The sequence below is a fragment of the Astyanax mexicanus genome, chromosome 6 (assembly GCF_023375975.1).
Source record: "Astyanax mexicanus isolate ESR-SI-001 chromosome 6, AstMex3_surface, whole genome shotgun sequence".
Classification (NCBI taxonomy): domain Eukaryota; kingdom Metazoa; phylum Chordata; class Actinopteri; order Characiformes; family Acestrorhamphidae; genus Astyanax; species Astyanax mexicanus.
In genome coordinates, this window is record NC_064413.1 from 52,969,886 (window position 1) to 52,994,614 (window position 24,729).

Genomic DNA, 24,729 nt, shown 5'->3' on the forward strand with positions numbered 1-24,729 from the left:
TAAACTGTACTTCACAGTGAAAAAATATATGAAGATAATTTCTCTTTTTATTATTAATATATAAAAATGATCAGAGCTCTCTCTCTCTTTTCTTTCTCTATTTTTTTCCCACTCTACTTCTTTTTCTACACTGTTAAAATAAATGTTGCAAACAGGGTCATCAGAAAATGTCCCTTAAAAAATATTCTGCCACTGATTATTATTTAATTATTTATTATATTGCATATTTTCTTGCAGTAATAAACTGTACTTCACAGTGATAAATATATGGAGGTAATTTCTCTTTTTTATTATTAATATATAAATATGATCAGAGCTCTCTCTCCCTTTCTCTCTCTGTCTCTCTCTTATTTTTCCACTCCTCTTTCTAGACTGTTAAAAATAAATGTTATAAACAGGGTTACCAGAAAATGTCATTTAAAAAATATTCTGCCACTGATTTTTATTATATTATTTATTTTTGTTGCATATTTTCTTCTAGTAATAAACTGTATTTTACAGGAATAAACATTTGAAGGTAATTTCTCTTGTTATTAATATATAAATATGATCAGAGCCCTCTCTCTTACTCTCTCTATCACACTCTCTCTCATTTTTCCGCTCTTCTTCTCTCTTACCAGAAAATGTCATTTAAAAGGTATCCTTGCACACATTTTTATTTTATTATTTATTTTATTGCGTTTTTTCGTCTAGTAATAAACTGTATCTTACAGTGATAAATATATGAAGGTATTTTTTCTTTTTATTATTAATATATACAGTAAATATGTTCAGAGCCCTCTCTCTGTCTCTCTTTCTCTTTCTCTATTTCTTTCTCTCTCTGCACTGTTAAAAATGAATGTTGAAAACAGAGTCACCAGAAAATTACATTAAAAAAATTGGTGCATATTTTCTTTTAGTAATAAATTGTATTTTACCGTGATAAATATATGAAGGTAATTTTTTATTATTAACATATTCATATGATCAGAGCCTGCATCTTCACTATATGCTCACTCTTTCTCTCTCTTTTTCTGCTCTACTTCCCTTTTTACACTGTTAAAAATAAATGTTAAAAAACAGCGTCACCAGAAAATGTCATTAAAAAAATATTCTGCTACTGATTTTTATTTTTATTTATTTTATTGTATATTTTTTTGCAGTAATAAACTGTACTTCACTGTGATAAATATATGAAGGTAGTTTTTCTTTTTATTATTAATATATGCAGGAAATATGTTCAGTGTCATGATGAGCACAGAATTGTAGACACGTGCAGATACTGATAAAAATATATGTTTATTATAAACATAAACAGATGTAATACGTGGTTGATACAGAAAACAGTTAATCACCAGAAACCAGAGCAATGTAGACAAAACCATACCATAAACGAGAGACAGTCCAGAGTTCATACACGAGAGATCCAATGTCAGAGGTAATCCAAGAGGCAGTAGTGAAAACACAGTCCAGGTAATACACAAGTAATCCAGTATCAGAGGCAAAGGCAATAATCGGCGTCGAGAAAACAAAGGCAAGGTCATACACAAGATAAACTGAAGACAAGAGATAAAGTAACGCTTTGTAATGAGGAGAACCTACAATACGCGGCGTGGGTGTTAGTGTGGAGTGCTCTTATATAGTGTCAGTAATCAGTATTCAGGACTTCCTGGAGGAAGCAGGTGAGGTGTCACGTGATCAGGTGAGTGCGTGATGTCAGCGGGTGGTGCATTCTGGGTAATGTAGTTGTTGACCTGAGAACCTCCGTTAGAGCTGGGTGTGGAAGGGACAGATGAGCTAACAGCACCAGACGTGACATTCAGAGCCTTCTCTATGTCTCTTTCTCTATTTCTTTCTCTCTCTACACTGTTAAAAATAAAACAGGGTCACCAAAAAATTCCTTTAAGATAAATTCTGGCTCCCATGTATATTTTATTATATATTTTATTGCATATTTGCATATTTTCTTGCAGTAATAAACTGTACTTCACTGTGATAAATATATGAAGGTAATTTATTATTTTTTAATATTAATATTTGAATATGATCACAGCCTCTCAGCTTTTCACTACACTGTAATAGAATTCTGCCCATAACAAATTATACTTTAACTCTTTCACCCTCTCCTACTCCCCCAATTGTGGCTCCATCATGTCTGCTAAAGGCCATCTCTGCAGGGACCCAAACTGATAACTGACCACTTGCCTCTGCAGGGACCCTCATCGTTTATATGCTAATTTGAAACCCCCATTAAAGTGACCACCCTGCAGTGTTCAAAGCAGGATCCAATGTATATAAGATTGGTTCTGATCGACTGTGAGCTGTACCCATACTCTCTGTGTGTGTCAATAAACTCAAGTCAACTCTGAAGCCGTCTCCTGACTCGGACACCTGGTTCCTGAAGGCCGAATTTCTAACAACTGTTAAAAATAAATGTTAAAAAAAAAACAGGGTCACCAGAAAATGTCATTTAAAAATATTCTGCCACCCATTTTTTATTTTATTATTTATTTAACTGCATATTTGCCATTATAAACTGTACCTAACAGTGATACATATATGAGGTTATTATTTTTTTTTTCTATATTTTTCAAATACAAAAATATGATTAAAGCCATGTACCTCCTTTTTTCTTTCTTTCATTCTCTCTCTCTCCCTCTCTTTCTCTCTCTTTCTGCAGTTGTTATTTTAGCACATCTGCCCTGTTGTTTCTGAAATTGCGTCTGTGCGGGGAGTTCACGCTGAGGCTTCCCTGGAAGTCCTCAGTTCTGTTATTGTTATTTATATATTTTTCAGCAGGTATATTTCTGGACGTGGTGCTGACGTGGAGACTGCAGATGGATGTGTTTTGCTTCTACTGTCATTTTTTTTCAGCAGCTGTGAGATGTGAAAAATACTATTGACATTTGGGTTGCTGCTCTTCTCTCTCTCTCTCTCTCTCTCTTTCACTCTTTCGCTCTTTTTCTCTCTTCTTAAAATAAGAAACACCCACATTGTGGTGAGAACAGCCTTCAGGCGCTTCCCTGACAGCTGAGTTTCCACCAGGTGAAGCAACAGCATCCTCTTTTACCTCCCACTGTGCTTTAATTACTGTCATCTATTCATCCTTGCTAGATTCTCAATATATTTTCACTATACTCTCACTATTTTCTCACTACATCCTCGTTACATGCTCACTATTTTCTCACTACAAGCTCACTATTTTCTCACTACATCCTCACTACATGCTCACAATTTTCTCACTACATGCTCACTGTTTTCTCACTACATCCTCGCTGCATCCTCACTACATGCTCACTATTTTCTCACTACATGCTCGCTAATTTCTCGCTACATCCTCACTACATGCTCACAATTTTCTCACTACATGCTCACAGTTTTCTCACTACATCCTCGCAGCATCCTCACTACATGCTCACTATTTTCTCACTACATGCTCACTATTTTCTCACTACTTCCATGTTGCATCCTCACTACATGCTCACTTTTTTCTCACTACATGCTCACTATTTTCTCACTTCATGCTCACTATTTTCTCACTACATCCTTGTTTCATCCTCACTACATGCTCACTATATTCTCAATTCATCCTCATTATATACTCAATTCATTCTCACTACATACTCTTTATATATACCCACTACATGCTCACTATATTCTCACCACATTCTCACTACATGCTCACTAATTTCTCACTACATCCTCACCACATCCTCACTACATCCCCACTACATGCTCACAGTTTTCTCACTGCAAGCTCACTACATTCTCACTACTTGCTCACTATAACCTTGTTACATCCTCAACTACATGCTCACTATTTTCTCACTACATATTCACTACATCCTCACAACATCCTCACTATTCTCTCACTAAACTCTCACTACATCCTTGCTGCATTCTCACTATATACTCACTGCATCCTCGCAGCTTTTTTTGCTACAACCTCACTACATACTCACTACTTGCTTAATATACTTCAATATATCATTACATCACTAAACTCTCACTGATTTTTACTACATCATCACTACATCTTCACTACATCCTCACCACTTCCTAACTATTCTCTTGCTGCATTCTCACTATATGCTCACTATATACTCACTGCATACTCACAATTTACTTGCTAAAACCTCACTATATACTCAGTACTTGCTCAATATACTTTAATATATCCTCACATACATCACTAAACTCTCACTATATTCTTACTACATCCTCACCAGATCTTTACTCCACCACACTATACTTACTATGTTCACGACCTGTTATCTCAGAGCAATGGGAATGCTCGCACCTGTGCAAGTTGTGAGGTGTTCTCTTGTGAGAGAGGTTGAACACTGGTTGAACCGTGTGCTCATGGCAAGGTGAGGTGAATTATGGGAGTTGGAGTGAGGTCTGATAGTGGGAGCAGATTAATGAGATATTCCATAGAGGACTCTACACAAATATCCCAGAGGTCAGTGCAGAGTTTTACATGCCAAAAGTCATGGGACACAATCTTGTCGTATGTGTGTAGATTTAATTTCCAGGCTCTTTAATGTGATTAATAGAGGCATGTTCAGAGCATGACCTGTCGGCGGTTCTCCTCAGAGAGCTGCAGAGTGATGTGATGAGCAGCAGATCTGAGCAGATGTAATATCACCAGTCTAATGCAGCATGCCGCTAAAACCCACTCAGCCTGTAGAACATCACTGCTGGAGCTTGCACGCTTTCAGGGATGAAGAAGAGCAGTGATGAGCAGAGCAGACAGGTCATGACTGGCTGTTATCTTCACAAAGTTTGACGTGGAGGAAGATTTAGAACATATTGAGACGTGATCGATCACTCACCCCAGATACAGCCCATCAGCCAGGAGCTGCTCGGCTTCTGACATGCTGAGCTTCTTTACTTTAGACTGAGAGATTCCAGACTAGTGTTTCTACTGGACTTTCTACTGAAGAACACCTTTTATCTTCTTTAACCTTTTCTTCTTTAATATTTTCTCTTCATATATGTACACCAGACTCGGACTTACATATAAACATATAAACAGACTGGGAGATGGATAGATAGACAAATACAGATATTTTACTTCACTGTTCTCTTTTTACAGTAATAATATTACATATATTATTCATTTTCTTTTCTTTTCATTTTCAGCAAAGTGTATGTGGATAGGTATTTGTATGTAAAGTACAATATATTGCCAAAAAGTATCCACTTGCTTGTAAATAGATGGCAGTATGATGTTCTTTTTCTGAAATGTGATTTTACTTTTATGCCAGTAATTAAACACACACCTTTCAAAAAAGTGTATTTTACTACATCCTCAAGACATACTAAATTTCTGCTCACTATACTCTCACTACATCCTCACTATACTCTCACTACATCCTCACTATACTCTCACTACATCCTCACTATACTCTCACTACATCCTCACTTCATCCTCACTATACTCTCACTACATCCTCACTATACTCTCACTACATCCTCACTTCATCCTCACTATACTCTCACTACATCCTCACTACACTCTCACTACATCCTCACTACATCCTCACTATACTCTCACTACATCCTCACTTCATCCTCACTATACTCTCACTACATCCTCACTTCATCCTCACTATACTCTCACTACATCCTCACTTCATCCTCACTATACTCTCACTACATCCTCACTATACTCTCACTACATCCTCACTATACTCTCACTACATCCTCACTATGCTCTCACTACATCCTCACTTCATCCTCACTATACTCTCACTACATCCTCACTATACTCTCACTACATCCTCACTTCATCCTCACTATACTCTCACTACATCTTCACTATACTCACTGCATCTTCACTACATGCTTGCTTCATCCTCCCTGTACTCTCACTACATCTTCACTACGTCCTCACTATACTCTCACTACATCCTCACTATACTCTCACTACATTTTCACTTCATCCTCACTATACTCTCAATACATCCTCACTATACTCTCACTACATCCTCACTTCATCCTCACTATACTCTCACTACATCCTCACTATACTCTCACTACATCCTCACTATACTCTCACTACATCCTCACTATACTCTCACTACATCCTCACTACATCCTCACTATACTCTCACTACATCCTCACTATACTCTCACTACATCCTCACTATACACTCACTACATCCTCACTATACTCTCACTACATCCTCACTTCATCCTCACTATACTCTCACTACATCCTCACTATACTCTAACTACATTTTCACTTCATCCTCACTATACTCTCAATACATCATCACTATACTCTCACTACATCCTCACTTCATCCTCACTATACTCTCACTACATCCTCACTTCATCCTCACTATACTCTCACTATATCCTCACTATATTCTCAATACATCCTCACTATACTCTCACTACATCCTCACTAAACTCTTACTACATCCTCACTATACTCTCACTATATCCTCACTTCATCCTTACTATAATCTCACTTCATCCTCACTATACTCTCACTACATTTTCACTACATCCTCACTATACTCTCACTACATTTTCACTACATCTTCACTATACTCTAATTTCATCTTCACTATACTCTCACTTCATCCTCACTTTTTCCTAACTATACTCTCACTTCATCCTAACTATACTCTCACTTCATCCTCACTATACTCTCACTTCATCCTCACTATACTCTCACTTCATCCTTACTATACTCTCGCTTCCTCACTATATTCTCACTTCATCTTCACTATACTCTCACTTCATCCTCACTATACTCTCATTTCATCCTCACTATACTCTCACTTCATCCTCACTATACTCTCACTTCATCCTCACTATATTCTCACTTCATCCTCACTATACTCTCACTTGATCTTCACTATACTCTCACTTCATCTTCACTATACTCTCACTTCATCTTCACTATACTCTCACTTCATCCTTACTATACTCTCATTTCATCTTCACTAAACTCTCACTTCATCTTCACTATACTCTCAATACATCTTCACTACATGCTCACTTCATTCTCGTTATACTCGCACTTCATCCTCACTATACTCTCATTTCATCTTCACAATACTCTCACTTCATCCTCACTGTACTCTCACTTCATCTTCACTGTACTCTCACTTCATCCTCACTATACTCTCACTTCATCTTCACTATACTCTCACTTCATTCTCACTATACTCTCATTTCATCTTCACTATACTCTCACTTCATCTTCACTGTACTCTCACTTCATCCTCACTATACTTTCACTTCATCTTCACTATACTCTCACTTCATCTTCACTATACTCTCACTTCATCTTCACTGTACTCTCACTTCATCCTCACTATACTCTCACTTCATCTTCACTATACTCTCACTTCATTCTCACTATACTCTCACTTCATCTTCACTGTACTCTCACTTCATTCTCACTATACTCTCATTTCATCTTCACTATACTCTCACTTCATCTTCACTGTACTCTCACTTCATCCTCACTATACTCTCACTTCATCCTTACTATACTCTCATTTCATCTTCACAATACTCTCACTTCATCTTCACTATACTTTCACTTCATCTTCACTATACTCTCACTTCATCTTCACTATACTCTCACTTCATCTTCACTGTACTCTCACTTCATCCTCACTATACTCTCACTTCATCTTCACTATACTCTCACTTCATTCTCACTATACTCTCACTTCATCTTCACTATACTCTCACTTCATTCTCACTATACTCTCATTTCATCTTCACTATACTCTCACTTCATCTTCACTGTACTCTCACTTCATCTTCACTATACTTTCACTTCATCTTCACTATACTCTCACTTCATCTTCACTATACTCTCACTTCATCTTCACTGTACTCTCACTTCATCCTCACTATACTCTCACTTCATCCTCACTATACTCTCACTTCATCCTCACTATACTCTCACTACATCCTCACTATACTCACTTCATCCTCACTATACTCTCATTTCATCTTCACTATACTCTCACTTCATCTTCACTATACTCTCACTTCATCTTCACCATACTCTCACTTCATCCTGACTTTGTCCACACTATATACTCACTATACTCTCACTACATCCTCACTATACTCACTACATCTTTAATACATGCTCACCTTATCCTCCCTATACTCTCACTACATCTTCACTACGTCCTCACTGTACTCAATACATCCTGACTATACTCTCACTACATTCTCAATACATCCTCACTACACCTTCACTACATCTATCTACACCCTCACTACATACTTTCTTTATACTAACTGTACTCTCAATACATCTTCACTACATCCTCACTACATACTTACGTCATACTCCCAATACTGGCACTGCATTCTCACTATATATGCTCAGATTTCTTATCTTGTGATGATCAGTCACAAAAGCTGAAAACATGTATTTGTTAGGTTTATTTGTTTAATATTAAATTGGAATGGTCTGTTTTACTGGTCTGAAGGTCTGGAGTGAACAGAGTCGGTGTGAAATCACTCTGTGTTTGTTCGATCGTGTTTTTCGTGGAGTTTTCGCCTCTTCCAGTCGTTTCGGTTCATCTGTTCCTTCCCAGATTGCATTAGTCTTACGGCCATTACTCTTTCATTACTCTTTCATTACTCTTTCATCTGCTTTAAATGGCTGTTTAGCCGAGTGCCCTGCTGAACGCGGGATGAGCAGATGAATATTTATCTGGGTACAGCAGGGGTTCCAGTCTGCAGATTTAACTCCGGGTGCTGGGGCTGCCTGAACACTCCCTCAGTCTGCAGAAAATCGGCCAAGCAGGGAAAAGCTGCAGATGGGCTCAGATCTTTCAGAATATGCTCTTCATGCACCAGAGCTTTCTAAAGGAAGAGTGCTGCTCAGGAAGAGTCAGACAAATTGAGCATGACAGCATATGGGCTCTTCTCTTCTATTGTACACTTATTTACTGGACTATAGGACTTGTGGAGTGACCACTGAGTGGAAGTACAGGGAGAAAGTATTTTATTATAATAGACAGTGCAGTATATTTTACCTGGATCCAAAAATACCGTCCTAAATTAACTCCAGTACAGCAGTAACCCAGTGGAAGTACTGTACTAACTCAACTGTAGTCCGAGAAACATTAGTTCCAACTCAATTATAGCCCAACATAATTCTGATCCAGCTTAAATATAGCCAAAAAATACTTTCCCAACTACCGTGTAGTTAACTCTAATGCAAATACATATTAAACTCCACATGTACCCCAATAAAATACTCAAATATAGTCCAACGTAATGCTGACACTAATCAGCTCTATCCAACTAAAACTGTGCTCCAACTCAACTGCATCCTAGCAAATCTGTTTCAACTCCACTGCAGACGAAAAAAACACTTTCCTCACTAAGTTGCAGTAAAACACAACTGTTTCCACTCATTTATATCCCAACAAATCTCTTTTCCAACTCAACTGTATCAAAAAACGAAACTTTTGCCCAATAAAACTATTTAAACTCAGCCATTACCTAAATGATTACTGTCCCAACTATAATAGAGTCCAACAAAATGCTGTTCTAACTCAACGGTAGTGCAAATTCATATTCAAAATTCACACACACCCCAACAAAATATTACTCGACACCAAAAACATAGTCCATCCTCAGCTGTAACCAAATAAATCTGTGCTCCAACTCAACTACATCCTTGCTAAACTTTTTTTAATTCAACTGCAGCCAAAAACACTTTCCTAACAGAACTGTAGCCTTGCAAAACCCTTCTCCAGCTCCACTGCAGCCCAACAAAAGAGTAAATAGAAAACTCTGCGTCAACTCAGCTGCATCCTAGCAAAACTGTTCCAACTCAACAACTTAACTGCAACTGAAATGTAGCCTAAAAAACTACAATATTTCCCAATTTAACACTTCCAACTCTACTGCAGACCAACAAAACTGTTCCAACAAAATATTGTGCCTAATCAGCTGTATCCAAATAAAACTGTGTTCCAACTCAACTCCATCCTAGCAAAACTTTTTAAACTCAAATTAAGCCCAAGAAATACTATACTTAATCAGCTGTATTAAAAAGAAACTCTTCTCCAACTCAACTGTAACCTAACAAAATTATTTTTCAACGGAACTCTATTTAAGCCCAGAAACATCTGTTTTAACTCAAATATACAGTAACCCAATAAAATACTGTCCTTAATCAACTGTATCCCAACAAAACAATGTTCTAACTCAATGTGGTTCAAATTCTACTGAACTTCAAAAGAAATATCGTCCAAACTTTGCTCTAACTCTATTGTAACCAAACAAACCTTTGTTTCAACAAATATAGCTTATTAATAGACTGTGCCCAAGCAGCTTTCCCTACTGAATTGTAGTATAAAAGACCTGTTTCCACTCAACTGTAGCTTAAAAAAACTCTGCTCCAAGCCCAACCTATTTCCCAACTGAACTGTTTTAACTCTACTGTAGCCAAACAAACTTCTCAACTCAAATATCCAAAGAGAAAAGTTTTCTGTAACTCAGCTGCATCCAGAGCAAGACTTGTGTGACTCAAATTTAGCCCATCAAAATACTGTGCCTAATCAGCTGTATTAAAAAAGAAACTCTGCTCCAACTCAACTAACTAAAACTATATTTTCCAACTCTATTGAAGCCCATTTAAAAACCTCTGTTTTAACTCAAATGTAAGATAACCACAACAAATACTGTGCCTAATCAGCTCTATCCGAACAAAACACTTTCCTAACTCACCTGTAGACAAATAAAACTCTTTTCCAACTCAACTCTAGCCAAACAGAATACTATTCTCAGTGATGCAGTTGCCTCTAGAATTCCAGACCAGGTCAGAGGTTTGAGAAATAAAGTAGGGGAAACTGATTAAAGACCTGTAATGAGCAAAAGAAATGTTCTGTAAATGATGCGTAAACTGATATTTTAGATCGTAGAGATTTGTAATATTAATTGAGTTTATAAATATGATCTCAGAAGGCTTTTCTCTGCTTGATGAAATGGAAATACTGGAGTGTGTGATATTATTATAAAACACGTAGCAGAACACTCAGTGTTTCTGTGCAACATGGCTAATTATTGGACCTCGCTGCTTGACGAATGATTAATTGCGTTTGTCAGCTTAATAATTGGGCGACGCAGTTTGACGAAAATTGATTGTGCATTTGTCAGTCGTCGTGAACGGCCGTAATTACCCAGAATGCTCAAGGAACACTTACCGGGAGCATCTGAGATGGGTCAGTGTGCAGGCGCGGCGCTGACGGACATTTCTGTGATTTATTGTTGGTTTACGGCGGCGGATCGTGCTGTTCTAACAAGCAGTGCCTCGCTGTTCCATTTGCGCTGTGAAACGGGTGCTGCTGGAGTGTGTGATTAACCCTTCACACGCTGGAGATGTCACTCCTGATGGTATCTGTTCACTTTAATGTTGCTGTCAGGCTGAGATGAGTCTCCTTTCTTCTTCTTTTTTTTATGTGAATCTTGATGTTTTTTGCCTCTCCTAGAATATCGCCTATTATACTATACAGGCTATTGACAGTGTGACCCGAACATTGAACATTGTTAGAAAAAGGTTCCACTTTATATGAATTGTATTAAATAACATCTAATCAAACATTAAAGTAGGTACAGATCCCTCCCTCAGACAAAGTCTACTACTTAATCATGCTTGTTTTTTCCTCCCCCTGTCTTTTTAGGAGTTACAGGCTTTTGACAGTATGACACCAACAGAATTTTAAATCGCAATATTTTTTTTTGTTTTTTTAAACATTGTTACAAAAAGGTTTCACTTTATATTAATTGTATCAAATAACATCTAATCAAACATTAAAGTAGGTACAATTGTTACAGATCCCTCCCTCAGAAGAAGTCTACTGATTAATCCTGTTGTATACTGTTTGAGATTTTCAACCAGTGAATCTTTAACTGACTAGTCGGTGGAGCTCTGGTGGGGGTTGACTTTTTTATGATTTTTTTTTTTACCTCCCCTAGAAAATTGATTTATAGGAGATTAGGAGGCTTTTGACACCAACATAATTTTATATCTTAATTTATTTTTTACATTGTTTTAAATATTGTTACAAAAAGCTTCCACTTTATAAGAATTGTATCAAATAACATCTAATCAAACATTAAAGTAGGTACAGTTGTTACAGATCCCTCACTCAGATGAAGTCTGCTGATTAATCCTGCTGTGTACTGTCTGAGATTCTCAACTGGTGAATCTTTAACTGATCTAGTGGGTGGAGTCGATGTTTATTTCCTCCCCTAGAAAATTGCCATTTAGGAAATACAAACTTTTGACAGTGTGACACCAGAAGCATTTAAAATTGTAAATAATTATCTTATTTTATATTGTTTTAAACATTGTAACACAAAGGTTGCACTTTACATGAATTGCATTAAACATTAAAGTAGGTACAGATCCCTCCCTCAGAAGAAGTCTACTGCTTAATCCTGCTGTGTACTGATTGAACTTCTCAACCAGTGAATCTTTACCTGATCTAATGGGTGGGGCTCTGGTGGGGGTTGACTATGTTTATGTGAATTGATGTTTTTTTTTCCTCTTCTAGAAAATTGCCATTTTAGGAAATACAGGCTTTTGACAGTGTGACACCAAAAGCATTTAAAATCATAATTAATACTTTTTTTTACATTGTTTAAAACAGGTTCCACTTTATATGAGTTGTATCAAATAACATCTAATTAAACATTGAAGTAGGTACAGATCCCTCCCTCAGACAAAGTCTACTTCTTAATCCTGCTGTGTACTGTCTGAACTGATATAATAATTTTTTTTTTGTTTTTGTTTATTTTTTAAAATTGTAATTAATATTTTTTGTACATTGTTTTAAACATTGTTAATAAAAAAAATATTCCACTTTATATGAATTGTATCTAGTAACATCTATTTAAACATCAAAGGTGAATAATATGCCTTTTTTACACTAGTTAGAATATAAGGTTTATGGGCTACAGTACAAAACATGTCTCACATCACTTTTAAGGGCTCTGTCACTTTTTTATGCAAATAAGCTATAGTGGCATTTAATACAAGTTAGTGTTAGCGTGTGCTAAATGGCAAAACACAAACAAGCTAGTTCATGCTTAACTGCAATAGAGGCAAGTACTTATCTCCCTCATCTGCTGACTTGCTATGGACAGCAGGTACAGATCCCACCCTCAGACGAAGTCTACTGATTAATCCTGCTCTGTACTGTCTGAGCTTCTCGACTGGTGTGAGTGAGATATAATTGAGATAAATCGGCAGCATGTTTTTTTTTTTCAGCATGTCTGATGATAATTAGTAAAGGGTTAAAGGGTTAATAATGTAGAGAGTTGGACGCGGCGGTGGCAGCGTCTGCGTTCTCTTTAAGAGGCTGAGAGCAGAGCATGTCTGAGGTGAAAGCCGGCAAATCAGATATTGCCTTTTTTGTTTTTCCAATGCATAAGAAATGAGAGGTATGGCAGGCGGAGGGCCGGCGATGGTATCTGATGTGGCAAATTATGTCAAAATAAATCAAGTTAGCGCGGGCGTCTGCCGCCGAGCGCACGCGCCACATTTTAATAATCAAACATCCAATTGGTCATAAGCAGAAGCCTGAAGGGACAGCTTATTGTTTTGCTTGTTTTGTCTCTGAGGACTGTTCCTCTGCTGCTCCTGTTTTTATCATTCTCTCACACACACACACACACACACACACACACACACACGCTCACGCATGCCTGACAAACTGACATGGCAATATGTGTCAGAGTGAGATGAAGTGTGTGAGGTGATGGATTCCGCCTCCGCTTTGCCTGTCAAACACACTGAATGCATTTTAGAGTTCATCCACGGCGCATGGGCCAGACACTCCGCTACACACACACACACACACACACACACACACACGCACACACTCCACCTTCCGTTTCAATGCATATGATTTAGAAATGCTTTCCGCTGCAGCGAACGCTCTGCGGCAGGTGGCTGTGTGTGTGTGTGTGTTTTAATGTTTGTGTGTGTGTTGTGGCGAGAGTGTCTACACTCTGTCCACGCGCAGTCGAGTGAAGTAAGTGTGTGTGTGTGTGTGTGTGTGTGTGTGTGTCTGTAAAATGGAAGTGCTGTCGGAGCAGGGGTGTGAACGATCGCGGGACAGTGGAGCTGAGATAATGAACACTGTCCAACCTCACTCACTCACAGAAAGAGAGAGAGAGAGAGAGAGAGAGAGAGAGAGAGATGGAAGATAAAAAGAAGAAAGAGAAAGACGAAAAGATAGTCTGAGGAGACCAAGCGTGCAAGAAGATACAGAATTAAGAAAAAACAAAAAGATAGGAAGAGGAGAAAGACAGAAAATAAGACATTTGATAAAAGAGAGAAAAGAGAGAGAGAGAAAAACACAATAAGAAAGGACAACGATATAGAGAAGAAACAACAAAGTTCAAGTAAGAAAAAAAGAGATAGAAAGGATGAGAAAGAGAAAAAAACAAGGAGTATAAAGTCATATGAGAAAAAGAGAAAATCCAAGAATAATAGACAAAAAAAGAGAAAAGTCCAAATGAAAGATGAAAGGAAAAGGAAAGAGTGAGGGTAAAAAGTGAAATTAAAGAAAAGAAAATGGTACAAAAGTGGGTAGAAAAGGTGTGTAAAATATAAAGAGTAAGGAGAAAATCTTAGAAAAGGAATAAAAGAAAGAAAGAAAATATGGAAAAAAACAGTTTGGGGAAAATTAAAGGTTAAAACAGAAAAAGATAGAAAGAATAGGTAGAAGGAAAGAGAAGAAGCGAACAGTAGAGAAAAAAAAGAAAGGCGAGATGAGGGAGAGAAAGGATTATATAAGACAAGACAAAATAAGACAGAAAGGAAGAAATGAAAGAACCAAGAAAAGAGAATGAAAGAGATGGAGTAACTATCGCTACTGTCCAGGAAAGGCAAATATACCAGGTTTTGTAACACTGCTGTGAAGATTTGATTGCGTTCTGCATTCTTGGCGTGTTCTCCTCCACCAGTCTTACACACTGCTTTTGGATAACTTTATGCTACTCACTCCTGAGTAGTTCAGTTTGGTTTGATGGCTTGTGATCATCCATTATCCTCTTGATTATATTCCAGAGGTTTTCAATTTGGTCAAATCTTGGCAAGGCAGGCACAAGCAGTGCACAAACCCAACTTTTACCTCTACAATAAACAGAATAGTAAATAAAATAACATTGCTGTTCCTGTGAATGAGCTGCTGGAGCTCCTTCACAGCCTGAATGAGCGGGTCAGTAGTTTTCTCTGCTGAGAAGCATTGGACACGTCCAGGTAGCTGCGCCATTAAAATAGAAATCCGCCAAAGTCAGAGCTCACCTGACTCTTAAAGGGAATGAAGAGCAAGTGACACACTGATTGGTTTATTTCAAGTTACACCCAAAATTGAACCACACCCATAATTAATTAAGAGAACTAGTACATGCCTTTTGTGCATTTCGAACCAAGCAAGGTGTACTTTTCCCGTGGTTACGATAGCAAGACACACTGACACTGGCCCTAATCAAACTGCATGGTGCACGATTGATGGCTCACCTCCCCTATAGTGTAGGATACAATGTCTGTCTAACACTGCTGGAGATGAACTGTAGTTTTCCAGTGTAAAATGGACTTTTGTTGTAGTAAAACATGATAAAAAGTTCTTACCTTTGATGAATAGCACACCTCCGTTCTCCCACAGCGTTCAGAGATCCAGAAATTTGAACAGTTTGTCCAACAAACACCCTTCACCCTTGGGTGATACGGGGCATAATTTCCCCTGATAAATCACTTTTTACACCGTTATCCAGCTCAATTATCAGTACAGTAATGGTGGTGCTTGGAGCTGAAGCTAGCATTATGGGATTTAAACAGAGGTTTTTAATAAGCTTCTTGAGCACTTTTTAATTTATTAATGCCTCGTTTTAAATGTCAGGGCTCTCCGGATTTTAGCAAGGAGGTGTGGAGCTACACTGTAAAAAAAAACACCGTAAAATTTAATGTAATATACTTTTTTTCACAAGAATATACTGTAAACAAAACGGTTTATGGATATGAAATTTACTGTTGACAAGAATTAAACTGTAATATCTTATACATTTGCAACTGTTTATTTTACGGTGAAATACTGGCAGCTGTGGTTGCCAGAATTTTACTGTAAAATAAACGGTTGCCATGTAGAAGATATTACAGTACAATTCTTGTCAACCGTTTATTTTACGGTGAAATTCTGGCAACCACAGCTGCCAGTATTTTACCGTACATTTTACATTTTTTTCTCAGTGATTATACAGTAATATGCTGTTTTTAATATTACAATCTATTACCATTGCCATGTCAGTTTTTTAATTTATGGTAATTCAATGTTTATTCTACAACAATAAGCTAGTTCTTGCTTTACGGTTTATTTCTGTTGCCATTTCACAGTTTTTCACTGTAATTTTCACGGACATTTTTTACAGTATTCAATGGTGAAAAGAATATTATTCATGACAAATAAATGTAGAAATTACAGTTTTAGCCGTTATCCAAATAATATGGAAATTTATTAATGGCTTGTGTATTTAACAGTAAAAAAAAATATTAATCACAAAAAATGAATGTAGAAATTACGGTTTTGCCTGTTGAGTAAAAATACGGAAATGTAATAATGGCTTGTATATTTAACAGTAAAAACATGTATTATTCACAAAAAATGAATGTAGAAATTACGGTTTTGGCTGTTATCTAAATAATACGGAAATGTAATAATGGCTTGTATATTTAACAAAGAAAAAATGTATTATTCACAAAAAAATAATGTAGAAATTACGGTTTTACCAGTTATCCAAAAATACGGAAAATTTCTGTTATAAACACAGTGCAAGAGAATTTTACGTTGAAATAATGTATTTTTTCCAGAGAAAATGTGTAAAAATTAGTGTATTGGATGATATATGAATTTACGGTATTTTGTTGTTACCGAAACAGTATTTAGCCTTTTTAGCGTTTACAGTCTTTTACTGTCATGGTTTGACAGTTTTTCACCGTAAATTCTATGGACATTTTTTACAGTGTACTTTGAGCTGGATAACAGTGTAAAAAGTGATTTATCAGGGTAAATTATGCCCCGTGTCACCCAGTCTGAAGGGTGTTTGGGGACAAACTGTTAAAATTTCTGGATCTCTGAACGCTGTGGGAGAAGGGAGGTGTGCTATTCATCAAAGATAAGAACTTTTAATAATGTTTTACTTCAACAAAAGTCCATTTTACACCAGAGTTCTCCCTTTAAGATGCTTATTGGTGTGTAGACACTGTGTGCCCAACAAATAAGCTCGAATCCAGAGCTCTCCTCGCCCCACAGAGCTGCAGGAGTGTGTGCAGTGGAGTGGGGGAGGATGGACAGTTCTGTACGGCTGTAGTTTTCTCTCTGATGGGAGATGATTTAACTTTCTTTAACTCTCTCTCTCTCTGCAGGTGAAGATAATAGCCTGGCTCTGAAGGGGAAAGTGACGGTGGAGGACATCTTCAAGAAAGACTTCAGAGTTCACGACCCCGACGCTAAGTGGATCAGCGGTGAGTACTGCAGTTGTCCGGGAGGCGTTTGGTGGAAAGCTGCAATCAGGGATTTTGTGGGACTCCGGCGCTGAAAGACAGAAGCGCCGCCGACTCGTCTAATACAAACAGGCGGGGTGAAGAGACCCCTGATTGGTTCTGAAATTTACAGAGCTGTGAGCTCAGACTGCAGAGAGGCTGAGAAAACTCTGCCGTCTGAAGTTGGAAGTAGTTCTGGAGTTGTACTTATGAAGACTTTCCTAAAAACAAATCTTTAGATAAACACTAATACATTAATTATACAACCACAGAGTTTCTTTTTTTTTTCTTTTTTGCAAACCCTATAATCCAAAAATACAGCTCTGGAAGTTTTAGAAAAACCTCTGGAATATAATCGAGAGGAAGATGGATGATCACAAGCCATCAAACCACCAAACTGAACTGCTTGATTTTTTGCACCAGGAGTAAAAGCAGCATAAAGTTACCCAAAAGCAGTGTGTAAGACTGGTGGAGGAGAACATGATGCCAAGATGCATGAAAAAACTGTGATTAAAAACAGGGTTATTCCACCAAGTATTGATTTCTGAACTCTTAAAACTGTACTTTAGTTTTTTTTAGTTTCTCTGATTTTGCTATTTATAGGTTTATGTTTGAGTAAAAATGAAATGTAATGTGAGTTCAGAAATCAATATTTGGTGGAATAACCCTGGTGGTTTTTAATCACAGTTTTCATCATGCATCTTGGCATCATGTTCTCCTCCACCAGTCTTACACACTGCTTTTGGATAACTTTATGCTGCTTTACTCCTGGTGCAAAAATTCAAGCAGTTCAGTTTGGTGGTTTGATGGCTTGTGATCATCCATCTTCCTCTTGATTATATTCCAGAGGTTTTTAATTTGGTGAAATCAAAGAAACTCATCATTTTTAAAGTGATCTCTTATTCTTTTTTTTTTTTTTTTTTTTTTTAGAGCTGTATTATGAATGGGTTTATAGAGTCTAATAGAGAAGACATTCATAGAATGTATTACCTGTAACCGGTCTATGAATGTCATCTCTATTAGACTCTATAACCACATTCATAACATATTATAATGCATTCATAAAGCATTATAAACATGGCTATACATATTTATAAACATGCATAACCCATTATAGCCATGTTTATTAAGCATTATGACTTGTGATCATAATACATTATAAATGTGCTTATAATATATATATATATATATATGTTAAAATAGTTTATATCTATTGTTATTAATCTAGTCCCACAATGAAAGCCTGGCACTTTACTTAGAGCGCACAAAGACCTGTTATAATACATTATAATTGACTACAACTAGTATTATATCCAATACTAGATACTAGACTAGACAATACTAGATATTTTATTAGTGGTTAAAATATATTGATAGGATTATTTAGGGTGTGTTTATAAGTTGGAAGCTTTTTTAGTCATAATAAAGTCTGCAAGCTGGGACTGAGTTTCTTGGTATTGACGTATTACATGTTATAAACAGCGGTATTAATGCATTTTAATCACAGTTCATGATGCATAATAAACATGGCTATGATTAATTATACATTTTTATATTTATGTATTGTCATGTTTATAATGCCTTATGAATTCATTATAATGTGTTATGAGTATGTTTATAGGTTCTTATAGAGATGACATTCATAGAAAGTCTATAATAGATTTATTAATGTTCTTAATGTACACATTACGGGTAATTAAAATCAGACATGCTCGTGTTTGATTTCTCTTTGATGTTGTATGTCTGTGTAAATGAGATGAAAGGGGATTGGTCCGTCAGTGCGGCGCGGCTCGGCGCTCTCTCGCTGGGCTGTAATGGTGTAATAGTGATCTTCAGCAGAGTGAAAGCTGAGCAGTGTGGGATTGACACGCCGCTCGCTCTCTGACTGTGCCGAGCGGCCTGAGCGATCCGGCCCGGCTCACAGGTGTTTAACAGCCAAAAGATCAATCCGCCGCTTTGATTCGGCTCCAGCTCCGCGGCCCTGTCTCCTCCAATCAAGCTGCTTGTTCTTGATCTTTAGAAAGCACAGATGGGACCGGGCTCCTGGGGAGAGGTTTAACACCCCGGCTGAGCTGGAGACCACTTCCCCAGACAGAACCCGTCTCCCATCAGCAGCCCAAAGCCCAGCCGACAGCGTGCAGCGGCCGGGAATGAATCCCTAATTTCTTTAACTCTTTTCATGCAACATGTATTGATAAGGCATTATAAACCTGTCATAACTCATTAGGTAACACTTTCTATGAATGTGATATCTATTAGACTCTATAACCATGTTTTAAACATATTATAAGGCATTCATAAGGCATTATTAACATGGCTATATATATATATATATATATATATATATATATATATAGATATTTATAAAAATGGATAACCCGTTATAGCCATGTTTATTATGCATTATGAATTGTGTTTATAACATGTATATTAAATTATTTTATATCTATCATTAATAATCTAGTCCCACAATGAAAGTCTGCCAATTCACTTCACTATAATACAGTACATAACACAGCTCTGGAAAAAAAAGACAACTTCAGTTTCTGAATCAGTTTCTCTGATTTTACTATTTATAGGTTTATGTTTGAGTAAAATGAACATTGTTGTTTTATTCTATAAACTACAGACAACATTTCTCCCAAATTCCAAATAAAAAGATTAGAGTCATTTAGAGCATTTATTTGCAGAAAATGAGAAATGGCTGAAATAACAAAAAATAAGCAGCAGAGCTTTCAGACCTCAAATAATGCAAAGAAAACAAGTTCATATTCATAAAGTTTTAAGAGTTCAGAAATCAATATTTGGTGGAATAACCCTGTTTTTTAATCACAGTTTTCATGCATCTTGGCATCATGTTCTCCTCCACCAGTCTTACACACTGCTTTTGGATAACTTTACGCTGCTTTACTCCTGGTGCAAAAATTCAAGCAGTTCAGTTTGGTGGTTTGATGGCTTGTGATCATCCATCTCCCCAAATGTTCTACTCATATCTTGAGTTTAATTCATTTTCTTTTACATTTTATTAAAAAACTAATAAAAAAAAGAGTAGCACTTTTTAAAAGAAATGTAACATAAGAAAGGTAAAGGGCAAATATTAACCATGTAAGCTGTTTATATTGCTTGCAGTTTAGGTGAAGCGAGCATGTGTAAAGCATTTTAATGTAAAATTGCTTAATTTTGCTGAATTAAATACAAGTAACAAAGTAAACGAGTAACAAAAATATGAACACCACACAAGGGTTAAATGTATCAGATCTGAACGAGGCTTTATGTTGCGTCTAGATCAGACCGATATCTGATAAGTGGTCTTGCAGTTGTGATCAGATTAATCAGAGTCTCAGTGTGGAGGTGAATTAGCAGCAGCAGTAACTGTTCAGATGATGGACGGTAAAATATACAGATTTTTATTGGATTTATGAAGAGATGAGTTTGTGTTAACATGGTTTTTGTGTTTTATGCTGCTTGTTTGTTCATTTTATTGCTACTGCGGGGATTGATTACCTCATTAACATGATCATTTTGTTGTTGTTTTTGATGTTTATGGTTCATCCAAGTGACTTTAATGGTTCTTAAAAAATGTGTGCATGCAGATATTTTCAAGGAACATTATTTGTCTTCCCTTTTAATGAATGCATTCAGACTAATGCTGCTTCAGATTACATCTATTTCTATAACAGCTTATATGGCTGAAAAATAGGACTTTCTATAACAGATAAACATGAACCTATTGGTACCATGCTAAAGCTAATGGCAGGCAATGGCTAGAGGGATATAGAGCCTCCAGTACTGATCTGTGGAGCAGTGGTAGAACTATGTTCTCTGGTTTTGGATGGAGCTCCATCCAATACATTTGGGATGGATGAGTGATGAGTTAAAGATTTAGTGATGAGTTTGGGTGGTGTGGTGATCATTCTGACCAACATCCTGACCTTAGTCATGCTCCAAAATCTAGTAGAAAGCTTTCTCTGGATAGTAGAGACAGTTACTCCAACAAAAAGTACAAAAAAACTCTTTTTAAGACCCTTCATTTCAGAAGAAAGAATGAATGAATAGGTGTCCTATTTTTTTGTCCATATAATGTAAGCCAAAGCAAAGACAGACACTCACTCAGATACCAATAAAACAAAAAAAAATATTAACAAAGGGGTTAGACTTATAGGAGTAGTCAGGGGCAGGCAGGGTCAGTAACAAAATGTCAGCAATAAAAAAACATACCAGAGTGCGCAGGCAAAAGGGTCATACATGGGGAAATGCAGTAGGTCTAGGGCTAGGCAAAAAAGAGTAGTCAAAAAACACATGGTTTGGTAACAATAGTAAACTAACAAAAGAAACGCTTAGAAGAAGAGATGGATAACTAGATTCAATACCAGGCAAAGGAACAAGAGAAACAATGTGGTATTTATACAGGAACAGACCAGGTGTGGGTAATCAGAAGCTTGGGGAGCAGGAACGCCGTAGCGTCACGTGACCAGTAAGGAAAGCCCGGTGAGAGTGCATGCTGGGAATTGGAGTCTTTGTTGTTAAGTTCAGAGTCCAGAGCAGGAAAAAGACAGACAGACCATCATTTATTAATTTATTTCCAGTCAAAACAAAGACAAAACTAATTAAGGATTTATTTCCAAAGAGTTTGAGTAAAAGATACGAAAGGAGAAAAATGCTGAGAAATTGATTCCTTCCAACCCTCTGGAAGACCTGATAGACCACCAACACAAAATAACTCCACACTGTGGGTCTGAAAGGTTATTAAACTGATTAACAAGCTTTACTGGATTAAAGCAAACAGTCCAATTAAAATACTGATAAGTGCCAGTTTCATCATAACACTTGGGGATACTTTCAAATTTCTTGAAATTCTTCTTGCCATAATATGGATTAGAACAATACTCAAATAGGGGTATTTGCTGTTACAGGCTACATTGTCTGAATGTTACAGTTCTTAGAATGTTTAAACTGTCTAGTTTATTTTTGGGAATGCTACTTTTAACATTCTGATTACGTTAGTATTCGTCAAGCTGGGAATGTTATGTAAAAAAACATTCTCAATTCGCTGGGAAACTTGCAAAATATCCCTAAGCTGGTCAACCAACTTATCCTGCCTATACTGTTTATGGTTCAGCAGGAATTTTACTGAATCTGAGAATGTAAGCTCTAAACATGGATATTACTGAGTCATTTTAGTTTATTTCACTGTTATATTTGTATTTTCTGTTTTTATCCAATCGCTGAAAAAATGACTGTTCTGTATTTAATGGCCGTTTTGTCTGGAAATGGAATAAATGGCAGAATGTGTGAAATGTCAGAGTAGAAATATCAGTATTGACATTATCCTGAATTATCCTGTGCAACAGAGGGCTCTTCCTTTTCTTGGGAAGACCTGATAAGTGCCAGTTTTATCATCACAACTACATAGCTACATTTTCGGATTGTTAGTTAATATTCTTAGAATTTTTAGTCAGTAAACTTTTCTGGATATCCCTAAAACTTTTTTTTTAAATGTTCTGGTAACATTGCCGCAAAGCCAATTGTGTCAGTGTTCTAATTTTAAGTGTTGGAAATGCTATTTTTAACATACTGATGACATTTGTTTTCGTCTAGCTGGGAATGTTATGTAAGAAACATTCCTAAAACAAGATGAAAAATATGTATTTAATTTTTTTGTTTATTTTAAAATTATTATTTTACAGAACGTTCCTGGAACAATATAAAATATCCAAATGTTTATAGAACATACTCAGTTCGCTGGAATACTGGTCAGAGTATCCCTAAGCTTTTCAACCAACTTATCCAGCTCGACCAGCTTGAACTGCCCATGCTGTTTCTGTTTCAGCAAGAGACTCAATAAATCTGAGAATGGAACACAGTTCTTTTAGTTTATTTTACTGCTATAATTGTGTTTTCTGTTTTTATACAGAAGCTGAAGAATGGCTGTTCTGTATTTAATAGCTGTTTTGTCAGGAAAGGGAATAAATGGCAGAGTGTGTGAAATGTCAGAGTAGAAATATATCATATATCGTCTCCAGTGATAAGGCCTGTTATTTGAATGTGGTTTCTGAATGGTTACAGCGAGTCCTTTCATGACCCGCGACAGCTGGCAGGGCTTGGGCTGCGAGCGCGATTGCTGCCGTTCGGCCGCTGTCGCGTCGTGGACATGCTGAGCGATGTTCACAGCTTTCATAGAGGACCATTAACTCATGAGTCGCGCTCGTTCATCTCTCCGGCTCTGATTCTGAGCAGAACGCAGAGTGCAGTTCCCCGACTCCCGCCGTTCCCCCGCCGAGGCGAGCGCAGTAATTTAGGTGGAAATGATGACAGCCGTCTCCTCACCTGTATTGATTGATGTCCTGCCCATTTTTCACGCCGTCCTTTTTTACGGCTTCGCTGTTGTTCCTTCGTCGCTCCGTCAAACAGGTAAACAAATCCGTCAGGGGAGATTGCGCCGTGGCTCATCAGCATCCGCCGTGCTCTTTCCCCCTGTTCTCCAGTTTATGCTAGAAATGTAAATATTGCTGTTTCACGCTGGTATTGCTTGTTCAAGCATCTGTTGAAGGTTGGCGCCAGAGAACATGTCTTGTTGATTGTGCAATGCCCTGCAGAGACCCGTCAGACTGTGAAATGTCTACTTTTTTGTACTTTTTTGAGGTGAAATTTGTCTCCTTGAATCAGAGACAGAGTTCTGTGACTTTTCAAAACTTTGTTCAATGTTGTAAAAACAACTTTAAATAAAGAACCAACCAAGTATATAAGAACCAATCAATAACCTAAAACTTAATCCCCCCCAAAGAGAAAGTCAAATACACAGATCAGGGTGAGTCAAAAGTCGTAGGACAGCCTTTCAAGATGGCGGATATGTTTTGGAAATAGCCTGTAAAATAAGCCCATTTCACCCATTACTGGTCATGATAACAAAGCATCTCCAAACAAAGATCAAAATTTAACACTAACCCTGGTCCTAATCCTAATCCTAACCTTAGCAAAAACCCTAATCTTAACCCTAGTCCTAACCACCTTAACCTCAGTTTAACTCTGGTCCTAATTCTAACCATTAGCCTGACCCTAGTCCTAACCTAAAGCTCTAAAGTGAACCTAAAGTTTAAAATCTAACCTTAACCTCAGTCCAAAACTTAATTCTAACCCTGGTCCTAATTCTAACCTTAACACAAAGCCTAGTCCTAACCATTATCCTAGTCCTA

General features: G+C 37.1%; 1 protein-coding gene across 3 annotated transcripts in view; it reads left to right on the forward strand.

Annotated features, from left to right (window-relative positions):
* Window positions 1-24,729, forward strand: part of dpp6a (dipeptidyl-peptidase 6a) — a 615,874-nt gene that overhangs the window by 473,262 nt on the left and 117,883 nt on the right. For all 3 annotated transcript variants that reach the window (XM_049480880.1, XM_049480881.1, XM_049480879.1), the window contains one exon: window positions 17,420-17,518. In XM_049480880.1, coding sequence (XP_049336837.1) covers window positions 17,420-17,518 — 99 coding nt within the window. The remainder of the gene's footprint in view (window positions 1-17,419; window positions 17,519-24,729) is intronic.